We start from the raw sequence: 15,658 nt of genomic DNA, 5'->3' as shown, positions 1-15,658 counted from the left end.
GGATACAGTAACTCTACGTATTAAACCCTTTCAGGAAATGACAGACTTTCCCAAAGCGGCCACACCATTTCATATTCCCACCTACAATGCAATAAGGATTGCAATTTCTCCACATCTATCTTGTTATTGCCTTTTGGATTACAGCCATCCTAGTGGTGTGAAGTGGTACCTCATAGTGGTTTTGATTGGTATTTTCCTGATGACTAACAATGATCATCTTTTCACGTGCTTGTTGGCCATTTGTATACCTTCTTTGGGCAAATGTCCATTCTGATCCTTTCCTCATTTTAAAAATTGGATCTTTTTATTACTGAATTATAAATTTATGTATTCTAAATACACATTCCTTCTCAAGTATGTATTTCCTTTCATTCTGTAGGTTGCCTTTTCACTTTTTTAAAAAAAATTTTTATTTATTTATTTTTGGCTGTGTTGGGTCTTCACCACTTTGCGCGGGCGTTCTCTAGTTGTGGCGAGCAGGGGCCACTCTTCATTGCGGTGCGCGGGCCTCTCATTGCGGTGGCTTCCTATTGCAGAGCACGGGCTCTAGGCACGCGGGCTCAGTAGTTGTGGCTCACGGGCTCTAGAGCACAGGCTCAGCAGTTGTGGCACACGGGCCTAGCTGCTCCACGGCATGTGGGATCCTCCCAGACCAGGGATCGAACCCATGTCCCCTGCACTGGCAGGCTGATTCTCAACCACTGCGCCACCAGGGAAGCCCCACCTTTTCACTTTTTTGATGGTGTTTTTTAAGGCACAGAAATTTTAAATTTGGATGCAGTCCAATTTTTCAACTTTTCTTTTAGCACTTGTGTCTTAGGTAGCATAGCTAAGAAACTACTGCCTTACCTAAGGTCACGAGGATCTACTCCTGTGTTTTCTTTTAAGCGTTTACATTTAGGTGTAGGATCCCATTTTATTTTCCATTAGTTGAAGACTGTCTTTTCCCACTGAATTGTCTTGGCACCCTTGTCAAAAATCAGCTGAGCTTAAACGCAAGAGATTATTTCCGGATTCTCTATTCCATTCCATTGTTCTATATGTCTGGTTCTTTTTCTAGTCCCTTCCTACGATCTCCACTAGCACTTCCTTCTAAAAGCATATTCTACATTTAAAACATTTGACAGACATCAAGAGAAGTTCCCTAGCCCCTGGGCCCACCTCCTTGCAGCCAAACTGTGCCCCTGTATCAAAATTCTGAGGATGCCACTCCACTAACCAGACTAGGGCATCTCTTGAAGGGCAAAGCTGTGTTTTGTGTATTAGTTTTTCAAATCTAGTACCTTGGCAGTTTGTAGAAACTTAATGGTTAAAGGGTATGTGGGTAAGTGGCTGGCTGAGTGAATGAAATAAAAACTTGGTAGCTCAACAGTTTTTGAGACTGTAAGGTTGAGTACACTGGAGGAATAGATTTTGAGGGAAATCTGTAATGAAAAGTTGATTGTTTGATTCACATAAGCTAACATCTTTTAGATAGCTAAGAGACATCTTTTTAGGTGAGTCAAAATCATACACATGCCCTATTTCCTGTAGCTTCTAGTATAGAAAATGCCCCGAGTTATACAAACAAGGATTAATCCTTTTAAGATAGTGTTAACTAAGATGTAGAATCTGGGATTAAATATATCCACCTAAATAATTTGCCATTTTCTCTCCATGACCATTATACAGAAATCACTATAACCAAAATTTTATTTGTGGTCTTTTATCACATGCATTCATTCCTTTAAGATCCAAGCACTGATGAGGGCTTCTCGCATTTCTTAAAATCCTAATTGGGAATCTTGGCACTGCGACTACTAACACACTAATTGCAGGCAAGGAAAACATAGCAAATTTAAGAGATAAAAATGCAGGTATGCAGAACCTTCAAATATTTAATTAAATGACAACAGACTTCTTTGCTAATTAAACCCTAAAGATCCATGAACTGAATGAAGTACATAAAGTGTTTCTGGTCTGGTGACAAGACAAAATGACTTAGCAATTTCTTTGCATTCAAATATTTCTCAAGACTATGAAATAAAATGTAACCTTTATTAAACACTTGGACAGTCTTAAATACATTCAAGGCATTTAAAATATTAAAATTTCCATGCTTATTACAGTTCCTAAAAAACAAATTAACTAAGATTCAATTATTTCTTCAGAACAAAAACGTGGCAAATTTCTCCCACCAGATCTGGTTTTGTCCATTAAATCTCTACGGCATGGAGGATGAATCCAGAAAACCCAGGGTTGACTTCCACTGAAACATAAGCCACATACTCTATCTCTTATCCCACAAAACAATGTAATTTACTGCACAGATTTCCAGTACTCCTCTTGGCCCCTGGATAGGCCATTATTGGCTCCCAGCCCTCACAGCCATGAGGTAAGGTGCCTCCCAAACTTAAGCCTTGGGAATCTAGCACCATGATGTGAACATTTTCATTACAATTCAGAATTATCTCTAACTCAACTGTGGCCTTCAATTGTCAAAAAACTATCATCCTGCTCAAGAAACTTAAGTAAATCTGCTCTTTTCAACATAGAGAGCTATGAGAATTTCCACAGAGGGAAACTAGACGCACAGTGGAACAGGAAGGTAAACATCTGCTTCGTATTCAACAGGGACTAAGCTACAGGCCAAAGAACCACTGGGTGTTGCAAAATCTTTAGCTGGCTAGAGGATGGGATTAAAAAAACATACAGCTAACCCCAAAAAACTGTCATGGAGAGCACAGACTATATGATTAGGTAGGGAAGTTTGCCCTAAGCAAAGCAGTAGACTTAAATCTTCATCTTTGAATAAGTTAAGTTTCTATGGTAAACAAATCAATTACACGAAAACCCTACATTAAATGTAGTATACTCACTTTTACAAGCCTAAAAGGACAGGGGAATGAAAAACAAATTATTTTGTATTTCAGAGGTTTTCATGATTTAAAAAGCTGTCTCAACTCCTTGACTTGCTGGAGAACCATCTGAAGCTTTGATTCCTTTAGTCGTTATGTTCATGAACCCTAATTACCTTTGAAAGCATGCCTCACTTTGGCCCTTCCTTTACTACACTGACTATGTCACTTACTATTAGAGATGTGTACCCCAATTCAAATGCAGGGAAAGGCCGAGTACCTGAAAAGTCACTTACTGTCTCAGGATATATTTGACAATGACCCAAAGTTTAAGAGTCTACTCTCCCAAGCTTCCTACCCTAGAGCTGTCACATAAAAATAAGTCTGTTTAGGGTGAGGAGGAATCTGGAGCAAGATGGAAAGGCTTATGGAAGACAAATATTTTCTTGCCTGCAGCGTTCAGGATTCGATCCAGTGCCTCTGTGAATGACTCCACGTTAATCTCCCCCAACAAATGTATGCGAACTCAGTGATCTGCAACCTTGGCTGATCACCATCTGGGTCCTGGAATCGATGATTTTAATTTCGATTCCAAGGCCTTTTCTAAGACCCATCTCAGCATGAGGGCCACGGCTGACGTGCATGCAGTGAGCCCATCAGTGGCCTGCAAACAAGCTTTGGATGTGTTTGCACAGATTACTGTGATGGAGCTGTCATGTGAACAAATGGCTTAAAGCAGATGAGGAAAGGGTCACATCATAGGCATTCAAGTGAAACCAACAAGACATGGGATGCCAATTTTACACTGAGAAACAAATGTTTACTTTAATAATAAAAGAGCACAACCACAGAGCAGCACTGTATTTTCCCTCTACTGCATTAGCAAATACAAAGAGCAATGAAATAAATGGATTTACCTCAAACTACTGGTTCTTACACCCATGAGCATGTGTAAGAATTACTTGTGGAGGTTTTAAAAACTATTTAAGTCTAGGCCTCACTCAGCGGTTCCAACAGGGGTCAGGACCCAGGTATTTTTTACAAGCTCTTCAGATAGCTCTGATGAGCAGCCTGCTGGTTGAGTCTCTGATTTTAGGTTGACTGGGGTACTTTGGGATTTTGGGGCCACTGTTTGGGGGTACGGGGAGCTTTTTTCGCAGATTTCCTAGCAGTAGTGAAGAACTTGGCCTCTGGCTTTTTAGGAGTCTGTCTTGGGTCTTTTTTCCCCAGCGAAGAGGTTCTTTCTTTCTCCAACTCTTCTTTGATTCTTGCCTTCTTCCCTGGGCCTTTACCTGGGGTCTTGGGCTCCGGAGCTGTTGGGGTCTCCAAAGCTGGGGAGGCCTTTCTCTTCTTCCCATGAGGTGTGTTGGGACCAGGACTCTTCTTTGGAGACTTCTTTCCTGCAGCATCTTTTTGTGTCTAAGAAAAAGAAAAAAGTGGGTGTGGTGTGGGACAGGGACAGACAACTGATGATGTAACTCTAAGAGTCACTGTTTTTAAAATTTAGGGAACCCCTAAGAGGGAAACTGCAGCACGATGAATGAGGAATGGCTTTTTCCTCCTGCCTCAAAATCATTTTGAAAGGCAGCTGTACTCCACTATTAATGACTGTAAAAAGGAGCCTGGCACCTCCCTGGTCTAACCATCTTTCCTTATGGCTGGGGCTAAGGACTCCTAAAAGCACTGGGAGCACAGTGGGAAGACCTGTGACCTAAATCCTGACTCTTCTTCACCTCCAGTTGTAAATTCCTCGCATGTGGGTTACGGCAGGCGGTTCCGTAACAGTGTGTGTGAAAACCAACTGGGGTGCCTGTTAGCAAAAGGGGGGACCGTGTTCCAGACTGGAAATCCTGGATTTTCCAAGCACCCCAGATGATGTGGCTGATGATCCAAGGACAACATTCCAGCAATGGACTCTGTCCCACACAGAAAGAGGTTATATAGACAAAACAACCAACAAAACTTTGTTTTTGAGTTAACATAAAGCAGATGGAAAATTTGAAAAACATTGAAAATATAAAAAACAAAACTGATAACTTTACCACACAATATTAATATTATTCACTACCTTTTCCCCGTGAGTATGTATTTAAAAGCCAAGTATTATGCTCTTTCCTCAACTATCTCATTAGTTATTTCCTAAGCACTATAAACTCGTACTAAACGTTATCTTGAAAAACTTTATAAAAACTACTGCAAGGGTACATAGCATTTTCTCACTTTTGCTTCTACAGTGAACAATGCTGAAACTTTCATACCTTTCCCCTCATCAAATTCCCTAGATGGGTTCCAAGGGCGTACACACTTCTACACTCTTTTTTAGGCCTTGCCTCGTCGCTTGTGGTATCTTAGTTCCCTGACCAGGGATCGAACCCCGGCCCCTGGCAGTGAAAGCGCTGAGTCCTAACCACTGGACTGCCAGGGAACACCCAACACTTCTACACTCTTGATGCGTATCACCCACCCAGGAAGCTATGCTTTCCACTCTTTAATTTCCAACACATGACCTGCCAGTCCCATTGTAACAAATACAGCTTACTTTTTCTAGAAACAATTATAGTGCCTACAGTTAATACACTGATCAACATTAATTTCAAGTATCTTAAAAAGAAAACCTCACTAGCAGCTTGGGGACACTGTAAAAGGAATATTTCACTAGCAGAGGAAAATTATAACTCCGTTGAAGATGTTAAGGATTACTGTGAGGAAAAAATACATAATCGGTAAAGTGCAGTAACAGCCCTGGGTTGACTCTCATGGGCTGTGCCGAGGGGCCATGAGTCTCATGCACACACGGTGAGGGCAGCCCTCTACTCTCTTAGGGACCCATTTCTCTCCTTATTTTCAAGAGGTCTCCCCCCAATATTTGGATAGATACTATGAGTATGAGCAAAAACATTATCAAAATGGGAATTCCCTGGCTGTCCAGTGGTTAGGACTCAGCGCTTCCACTGCCATGGGAACGCTGTCGATCCCTGGTTGGGGAACTAAGATCCCGCAAGCCTCGTGGTGCGGCCAAACAAACAAAACAAAAACAAAAAACATTATCAAAGCACCCCCAAACAAAAAAACTCAGTTCCTTTAAATCACCTCCTCTGAAACCCATGAAGTCAGATTTCTGTAAGAACCAGGCAGGGTGGGGTGTTTGAAAGGTTTCAGAGGCAGAATCCAGCACCCAAGTTTCCCTTGGTAAATTTTCTGAAACTAATTATGTGGTGACTGAGGACTCACCTTCAGAAACTGAACCTGCTTTTCAAAACCACAGGCAATGTTTTTTAGAATTATTAATATGGCCAGGTCTCCCTTGATTCCAAGGTACACAAAAGGCTGTGCTGACTACACATCGCTTCACTATTTAGGAGGGGGATAGAGTCAGTCAGGGGTTCTTGGGATTTACCCTAGTATTTTTCATCCATGACTTCACAATCTCTGGCAGAACAGATTTTTATAAACGATGCCTCCCAGCTGCATAGCACTTCCCGTCCCTCACCAAGTGCCTGCCTGGCACACGGAGCCCTGGAATCCGTCCATGATGGATATTAAATATTAATGAAAATACCTCTACGCTTCTTGCAGCTGGAGTTTCCTTCACTGGTACCAGCAGTGGGATTTCATCTTCAGACTCGTCTTGAGCTTTAGGGAGGGTGCTCACCCCACTGGTCTCCTTCTGGGGTCCAGGGTCCTGGGCTGGAGCACCACCAGTTTTGGGGGCTGGTGCATCTGTAGTCGGGGCTGGTGCAGCCTTTCCAGCCTGTTTCATAAGCTTCTTGTTTCCTTTCTTTTCCTGCTGTCTTTTAAGACGTTCTTTCTTCTTTTGGCTTTTCTTTGATACCTACCAAAAAAAAAAAACAAGCATAATTTTAATGGGGGACCCTTTTGTTGGTAAATATATGGCACAGACTTAGCACGTGCAGTCAGGTCATCCACAGGATCCCTGAAAGGGCCTTGACCTGTACAAGATCCAAGCACATGAGTCCCATCGCCAGCACTTGAACCCCAACTCTGCTTTGCCGCAGAGTCCCAGCCAAAGATGCATTTTATGTGGTAAATTATATTCAGAATCTGGGTATCTGAAGTGTGCAATCACCAGCTCTGTGGAAGTCAACCTCATTTACAGGCGAGTTACGAATAATCCAGAATTGTATAGTATGTGATGTGTTGAACTTCCATATATGCAGGTTCCACATCTGCAGATTCAACCAAATGTGAATCAAAAGTATTCAAGGGGGCTTCCCTGGTGGCGCAGTGGTTGAGAGTCCGCCTGCCGATGCAGGGGACACGGGTTTGTGCCCCGGTCTGGGAAGATCCCACACACTGCGGAGCGGCTAGGCCCGTGAGCCATGGCCGCTGAGCCTGCGCATCCGGAGCCTGTGCTCCGCAACGGGAGAGGCCACGACAGTGAGAGGCCCGCGTACCACAAAAAAAAAAAAAAAAAATTCAAGGGAAAAAAAAAAATTCCAAAAAGTTCCAAAAAGCGAAACTTAAATTTGCTGCACTCTGACAACTATTTACATAGCACTCACACCGTGTTAGTCATAAGTAATCTAAAGATGATTTAAAGGGCGTCCAGTGATTAAGACTCTGTGCTCCTGGGAGTGCTGGGGGCCCGGGTTCGATCCCTGGTTGGGGAACTAGATCCCAGATGCTGCAACTAAAGATCCCGCATGAGGCAGCGGAGATCCTGCGTGCTGCAATTAAGACCCGGCACAGCTAGATAGCTAGCTGGCTAAATACATAGATAGATAAATAAATATTAAGAAAAAAAATATTATTTAAAGGATGCCAGAGAATGTGGTACAGTTTATGTGCAAATACTATGCTGCCTAAGGGGCTTTAGCACCCACAAATTTTGGCATCCGTGGGGGGGATCCTGGAACTAATCCCCCCATGTATGAGACGGGTAACTGTACATCTCCGTGAAGCTGCTACAAAAACAAAAAACCCTGATATTTTTTTCCTGCCTGAGTTTGTGGTTGAGAGTTAACACAGTAGCAAGTTTACATAGCTAGAGGTCCATTATCCTTACCACAGAGTACTGTTAGATAACATCTATAACTGTGACAAAATTCCATTTTAACCAGCAATTCCAACATTGTCACCAAGCCCTCAACTGAATCTGACAAACAGCAAAAAATTCAGACTTCTTGTTTCCAGTAACAGCAGTTTATGTTATTTTGGATTATGAAAACAAGTAAAAAGTAGGGTAAAATATTAACAACTTTTTTCATAAAAGTACTGATGAGCTGATTACACTGTAAGAAATGTTTGCCCTGAGAGTATTTGCTGATCCCTAACTTTTAACAGCTGTTATGACTGGGCACAGGAGGGCAGGGGTGTGAAGTGGAGAAATCAAATCCTAATGTCCATACCAGGCAGGGATTCTAAGTAAAAACCTCATTACAATAAGCTGGGACCCCAATGAGTCGAACCCTCAGGACAGAGATGAACAGGGGGCAGAGCCGTGAGGATTTGTCACCGTGGGTGGATTTGAATCATTCAGGGAACCTCAAGCCTTGAGTGTGCTTCTAGGTGGTTCTGGGTTGAGAGTGCCCCAAGGTGCCTGGCTGCCATAAGTCTAAATCCTCTCAGGAAAGATCTTCATCCCACCCCTCAAGTTACTTCTACAAATAATTTTCCAAATGGACTATCCACGATACAGTCCACAATAACTAAGTACACAGGAACCAGCAGGTAGAGACAACCCGCTACATCACCAAGACGGCTAATGGTTTGAATTATCAGACAATAAAACAACTATGCTTAATGGGTTCTAAGAATTAAGACAAACTGGAAGACTATTTAGATAACAGGAAACCAAAAAAAGGTAACGATAATTTGAAAAAGAACAAAATACAGAACTTCTAGAAGACAAAAAATTAAAAGACTGAGTCTAAAAACTCATTGGACACATTGATGAACATGGCTGGAGAAAGACCAAATAAACTAGGAGATTGGTCCAGCCAATAGCAAAAAGTTCCATTTTCTCTCATGCGGCTTTCTGCAATATTACCAGCAGCACTGAAAACCTACAAACCAAAACCAAGAGGTATGCCAGCCTCATACGATCTTGAATTTCACCCATAAATAACCATGTATGAATACTGAATAGACTCGATTTCGGTTTTCCTCTTCCTCTCAGCTCCTCCTGACACTGCACAGGCCCCTTCTGAGCCTTTGTTCTCTCTTCCTGGGCTGCGCTTACAGCCTTGATTACGCCTGCCTGGGATGTGAACTTCTACTAACCTTCTTCTTCTGATTTTGTGTGCGTAGTCCCCTGGCTTCACCACGACTGCTGACAAATGAAGAAAAGACAGGCAGGGAAACCGATCTCTCAGTCTTCACGTACAAGAGCTTCACGCTCTCCCACTTCTGAAACAGAGAGAAGAGTAACATCGTTTGTAGGTGTTTTGTTCCTTTAAACGAACGGCCAATAGAAGAATCTGCGAGACCGTACCTCCGGCAGTTTCTGTGAAAGCCTTTCTGTGACGGCAACAACGTTTTCCACGATGTGCTGAACTTGCATCCCAGTGTGACCAATGCGGATGGTACTGAAATTTAATAAAGCATTAGACACAGAGAGCTGAAAAAATAACTTGGTTTTCAAAATACAGCATAAGCAGGTATGTGAGAAATACACAATCCTAAAAAAAATTTTTTTAATGTAAAATCACTGAAATCTTTAGGTTCTCAATTTATTTTAGAGGAAGATGATCATCCTTCATGTTCTAGAAGTGCCCTCCTCCTGAAATATGCCCTACCATCAATAGGTGATTGAGGAGCTGGCACCTGGAACCATGTGAGGCTGGGAGGGGCAGTGGGGAGGGCCAAAGGGAATCCACCTTCATTCTGGAAAACACAGGTCACTGAGTCAGCCCTCAAGCTTTCCTGAGGGCAATTACCCCCAGCAGCGGCTGTTCTGAAAAGGACCACCCCCAGGAGGACTGCTTGCTACCTTTATAGCTCCACTGCCCTGACACAGCTGCCACCTCTAAAATGAACAGTTGCTCGTGTAATAGCGTCTTCTGGCCAAGAGCAAAACCATCCCCTCAGCTGAAGCAGACGGCAGCCGCAAGCCAACGGGGAAGCCCAGAAATGCCCACTGCTCAGCCACTGGGTCCGCTGGTCCTGGCAGCCCCCACTCTCCCCACCATGGGAGCTGAAAGGCAGGCTGGCTGTCGGCAGGATGAGTGCAGAATGAGGATGAGACGCGCTGATGCTCCTACCTCCCTCCAGACAAAGACGGGGTCCTGCCCATTCTGTGTGCCCACTGTCACTGACCTGCAAGTACACCCTGAACCAGGCTTATTCTCCTGTTTTCCTAAACATCTAAAGGTGCCCTGTACAGGGACTTCCCTGGTGGTCCAGTGGTTAAGACTCCATGCTCACAATGCAGGGGGTACAGGTTCAATCCCTGGTTGGGGACCTAAGATCCCACACGCTGCATGGCACATCCAAAAAATTAAAAAAAAAAAAAAAAAAAAGGGTGCCCATCCAGTACAGTAAAAATCAGCAGACGTGCCTTTTAAAATTTAAGTTAGTTAAAATCAGGTAAAGTTAGAAGTTCAGATCCTCAGCTGTGGAAGCCATGTTTCAAGTGCTCAGCAGCTATCTGTGGCTCATTCTTCTGCATGAGACTACACAGCTATAGACCATCTCCACCACTTTGGAAAGTTCTAGGGGGCAGCACTGTTCTAGAGAACTGAATACTTCTAAAGAATGAATTTTAGTTTTAACAGAAGAGTCTGGTTTCATTAATACTATCTTATTTTAAAAAGTTTATAAAATCATTATTAAATATAAAATGAAACAGAGGCATACCTTAACGCCTTTTACCTACCTGCAAGAACCACTTTTAGAGATGTTTAAGACAGTTCCCCCTACACAGTCACTGATCTCTCTGGATAAATTCTTGGCCTGAAGGTTTACAGGTACTGGAACTCTAAAACAATACAAAGGCATTTACAGCAGCACATACACACCCGTAAATTTCACGCTACTAAAGTCCGGTCATTGCTGAGAAACTTACTTCTTTCTGTTGTAGAAATGTCTCCCGAGGTGTGAGGGTAAGAGGCGCCTGATTCTGGCGTCCGTAATGAAGAAGTCGAAACTACCCAAGAGGCGGAGCTTAGCTTCATAGGCTTTATATTCCTTTTTTAAAGTTCGGAGGGGGATAATCTAGAAAATGTAAAAACATGAATCTATATACAAAACAGAAACAGACTCACAGACACAGAAAACAAACTTATGGTTACCAAAGGGAGGGGAGGGACAAATTAGGAGTTTGGGATCAATAGATACAAACTGCTATACATAAAATAGATAAGCAACATGGATTTACTGTATAGCACAGGAAACTATACCCAATATCTTATAATAACCTATAAGAGAATATAATCTGCAAAATAAACAAAAAACCCTGAATCACTATGCTGTACACCTGAAGCTAACAATATTGTACACCAACTATACTTCGATAAAAAAGAGAGAGAGAGGAAAAAAAAGGTATAAAAACAAAAAATTAAGAACCTGAACAACAACAAGAAGAAATACTGGGGCAATTTGTATTTGGATTTTAAAATGCCCTGGGGTCACAGTTTAGCGAACATGTGAGTATCTAAAACAGCACAGGCACAGGGGCAAATGAGTCGGGACCCTCAGCTAAAGAAACCGAACCAATGACTACAAAAAGGGGGAGGGGTGCCAAGTCAGAGGCAAACCCAGGATGCTCTGGAAGGAGAGAGAAGTGACACAACGGAGCAGCGTTCTATAAAATCTTCAAGATATAATCATTACTGATGCATGTGTTGAGCTTTTAGGTCAACATACCTCAACAGCCCATCTGTCACAGGGAAGAGGGAATATGCCCTACCTAAAGCCAATGAGAATTAAATTAAAAAGAGAAAATTAAGTTAAAAATTAAATTCCTAGGAGAGAAACATGTACCAGGAATGTCACTTTAATTGAATCCAATCTTTTAGTTGTCTTGAAAATATTAACCTGCTCCCTACCTGAGAAATGTTTTTTTCCCCATAACATATTTTGTTGAACACAACAGATCTAAAATACCATATTTAACTGTAATTTATAGAAATTATTTTATATTCTTTTTCCATATTAAATCCTTAAGATCCAGTATTTGTGTTACATCTTAATTCTGACTAGCCACGTATCAAGTGCTTAATGCCATGTGTGGCTAGCTGCCAGCATGATGGACAGCTTAGCATTGGTCAGTTACAGCTATTCATTACCTGAGAAATGATTTTAACTCCATGCTTGTTCAAAAGCTTCTTATAAAAACGTTCTGTCTGTTCGGGAGTTAAATTAGGTTCATCTTTGGTAAATAAACAGATATCTGCTAAATCTGATCGAATACCATGAGGCAAGGACCTGCAAAATACATGAGAACGAACCAACGAATAAAGCATTATAACTGATAACATGTATGTTTATATCCCACAGAATACACAATAAATTCACTGTCATTTCAATAAACTTCATTCATGCTTTTAAAGCAAATACACTACTGAGAACATTTAAAAATATATCTAGGGCTTCCCTGGTGGTGCAGTGGTTGAGAGCCCACCTGCCGATGCAGGGGACATGGGTTCGTGCCCCGGTCCGGGAAGATCCCACATGCCGCGGAGCGGCTGGGCCCGTGAGCCATGGCCGCTGAGCCTGCACATCTGGAGCCTGTGCTCCGCAACGGGAGAGGCCACAACAGTGAGAGGCCTGCGTACCGCAAAATAAATAAATAAATAAATAAATAAATAATCTAGTTTTCAGTGGTACAGAGGAGAGATTTTTAACATTCAAATACTAAATCACCACAAATATCTGCAGGCCAAAACATCAACTAATATTTGGGATACAATTAAGACTTAAAATATAATCAAAGATACTCAAAATAGTGCACACGTAATTATTATTATTTTACGTGTTGCTATATAGGCATACGTACTACCATGTGCTAGAATAATCTAGTTTCATCAGGACAGTTCTGATTCAGAACTCTACCTTGCAGAAACCCCTGGGCTCCACAAACATAACTCTCAAGACCAGAAACAGAAAACGGAGCAAACCTACAGGGACCAGCAAACATGAATTATGTTGAGTCTCAAAAAGGTTTAGCTCACTTTCTAGGCCTACACGTTCTGAGGAAACATTTCCTCAGTTTAAAAAGAGAGCAATCCGCAGAAGCAGGACTTGGCAAACGAGATGGCAAGTGGCAGAAATCACCAAGAGGTGAGCAGTTGGAAAAACACCGCGGAGAAAGTGAGGGCTTTCCAGAAGCAAAAACTCGCCTGGGCAGAGGTATGGAATAAAGAATACACCCAGATACATAAAGCAATAACTAAGGCAATCTGGCTGGTGCAGTTTGTGAGGATAAGTTAAGAGAGAGTCTGAGGGTCAAAAGGGTCTTTCCAATTTGTAGTCATTCTTAACCCCTATCACCCACCTTTATGGGGAAAAGAAAAAGAAGCTATCCCACACACTGCTTTCTATAGCACAGCTGGCTTTTTAACACCCAAGAAATGAGAGACTCCACAGAGAGGCAGGGTTACCAGACAGAATATAGGACATCCAGTTAAATCTGAACCATTTTTTAAGTATAATTATGTCCCCAACATTACATGGGACCTACTTATCTAAAAAATCGCTTGTATTTTATTTGCTAAATCTGGCAACTCTGCAGAGAGGGCATCTCTCACCTACGAGTCCTAGCAATAAGAATGTGCTATCACCATGGGTTTTTTTCTCTTAGGAAATCACTGCCAAATTTTTAATTGTCTGTATAAAGGAGTGAGTTCAGGACCTCAGGAATTTTAGCTTGCAACTAGCTTGACGTGGAAAGATAACAGATCCTATGAAAATATGAAAGCTGTTTCATTTATTCTAACCTCTGTCCTCTCAAAAACCAGGTTTTCAGATTCAATAGAACAGCTTAGGTCAAACTGTCCACCAAACATCCAGAAAACTGGTGACATTTCTAGAAAACTTAAGCACATCTGAAATCTTAAAAAACTTAAGAATGTCTGAAGACCTATGGTTTTTGGGGGGCACAATTATTTCAACTCAAGTTATCCCGAGTTTGCAAAGTTTCCACCAGAAACTAAGCTGCCATTTGTTAAAGTTGCACGGAATGGCCAAGCAGATAAAAAGAGCAAAGGTAGAAAATCAGAACTTACAATCTGACCCTCAGTTCTTTACTTGGAATTTTCCATAATACCACCATTAAAAAGAAATTTTCATTCTCATTCAAAAGCAATCCATTTGCGTTTTTCCTGGATCTGGAATGTGCCAACAGAGCTTCTACTGCCTTTTTAATCTGCAAGGTGGAGATACACAAATAAATTACATCTCAATCGAATTTAAAACTTGCCCCCGCCCCAGAATTTGTCCCTGATAAATTTCTATTTTAGCAGGTAACCTCCACAACCGTATCCATTAGGATCCTGCAATTTGTAATCAGAGGAATGTAGCCACCTAAGCTAATAGCATCGTCTACAGAAACGAGCCTCTTCTAAATATAACATTGAGACAGAGAGAACGTGCTTCCCCTGCCCTGGATGATGAAGGCAGTAATACCAATAAAAGCGCAATACCCCTGCATCTAGTATTTCCTGAGCGCTTATTATGTGCCAGGCTCCCTGGCTACCGCGCTTTAGGTGCATCACCTCCTCTCAGAGCCCATTTTGCTAAGTTACTGAGGCTGGTAAAAATCAAGCGACTTGGCCAAAGTCAAAGGCAGGGAAGCACAGCCAGGTGGACCTCACCCCAGGATCCCAAGTTATACCTGCAATCCAACTCAAGATAAGAGACTTCCCTGGTGGTCCAGTGGTTAGGACTCCGCGCTTCCACCGCAGGGAACACAAGTTCGATCCCTGGTCGGGGAACTAGAATCCCGCAGGCCGCACGGAGCAGCCAAAACAAAAAAATCCAACTAAGAGAGCCAGGCCGCAGGGCTAGAGGAGGCGGGCGTCTACCCGCGAGTACAAAGCAGCGGGCGAGCCGAGGGCACCACGAACGAGCGACCCTCCCTAAAGCTCCGGAGGCGCCCACACCGGCCCGAAGCCTGCATTCCGCAACCGCGCCGCCCAAGGCCACGGCCATCCGGCTTCCGAACGCTCCTCCCCAGAGGCCACTCACCTGCTCTTCGTCCAGCTGCTCCAGGCCGGCCGGGGTCGCTGGAGTCGAAGCTGAAGTTGCGGTTGAGGTTGACGGTGGGGTAGAAGCCGAGGCCTCCATTTCGCGTTCACCTCGTGGAGACGCGCATCCGGATCCCAGGAGCTGGTTCCTGAGGCGCACGCGCGAAACCAGGCCCGTAGCCGGAAGTCGGGGGGCGGGGACTAGGCCATCGAATCACTTCCGGGAGCGCGGGGTCGAGTCTCTGGGCGTTGCGCCGACAGAGTTTGGCGGGCGAAAGAAGACTGAGGTAGGTATTCGCCCCGCCTGCGGTCTGTCACTTCCCAGAGGGATTACTTCTCTTTCTCTTCTGTTCCTGGTGTCTGTGAGGCGCGGGGAGCAGCCTGGTGACATCTCGCTCTCACTCTTCCACCGAAGAAATCGAGCGCCCGGAGGCGGGAGATGAGGCCTGTCCGGCCACCCCGTGGGGCCATTTGCTGTCAGTGGACCCCCCGCCCTCGACTTTAGGCTGGCTGCGTGGGACGTGGGGAGCGCGGGGAGTGCGACCTCATCACCCACCTGCCGGGTGACTTTGGGCGAACCTAGCCACAGTCCCCGCCATGGCCAGGGTGGCGGGCCCCTCCCCGCTGACTGGTGAAGATTCCGTGGCCTCGTGCGCGGGAAACACCAGGCGCGTC

General features: G+C 43.6%; 1 protein-coding gene across 1 annotated transcript; it reads right to left on the bottom strand.

Annotated features, from left to right (window-relative positions):
• Positions 1 to 3,693: 3,693 nt before the first annotated feature.
• RSL1D1 (ribosomal L1 domain containing 1) lies at positions 3,694 to 15,094 on the bottom strand. Its single transcript, XM_065892281.1, has 9 exons — positions 14,985 to 15,094; positions 14,024 to 14,163; positions 12,086 to 12,224; positions 10,864 to 11,012; positions 10,675 to 10,776; positions 9,292 to 9,385; positions 9,081 to 9,206; positions 6,397 to 6,669; positions 3,694 to 4,256 (listed from the first exon to the last, which is right to left on the bottom strand). Exons 1-9 carry the CDS (start codon positions 15,081 to 15,083, stop codon positions 3,930 to 3,932), a joined length of 1,449 nt encoding a protein of 482 aa, XP_065748353.1. The 5' UTR covers positions 15,084 to 15,094; the 3' UTR covers positions 3,694 to 3,929.
• Positions 15,095 to 15,658: the final 564 nt, after the last annotated feature.

Source organism: Phocoena phocoena, chromosome 15, assembly GCF_963924675.1.
Source record: "Phocoena phocoena chromosome 15, mPhoPho1.1, whole genome shotgun sequence".
Lineage (NCBI taxonomy): Eukaryota > Metazoa > Chordata > Mammalia > Artiodactyla > Phocoenidae > Phocoena > Phocoena phocoena.
Note: the sequence above shows the minus strand (reverse complement) of the source record. Positions and strands in the feature narration are given on the sequence as shown.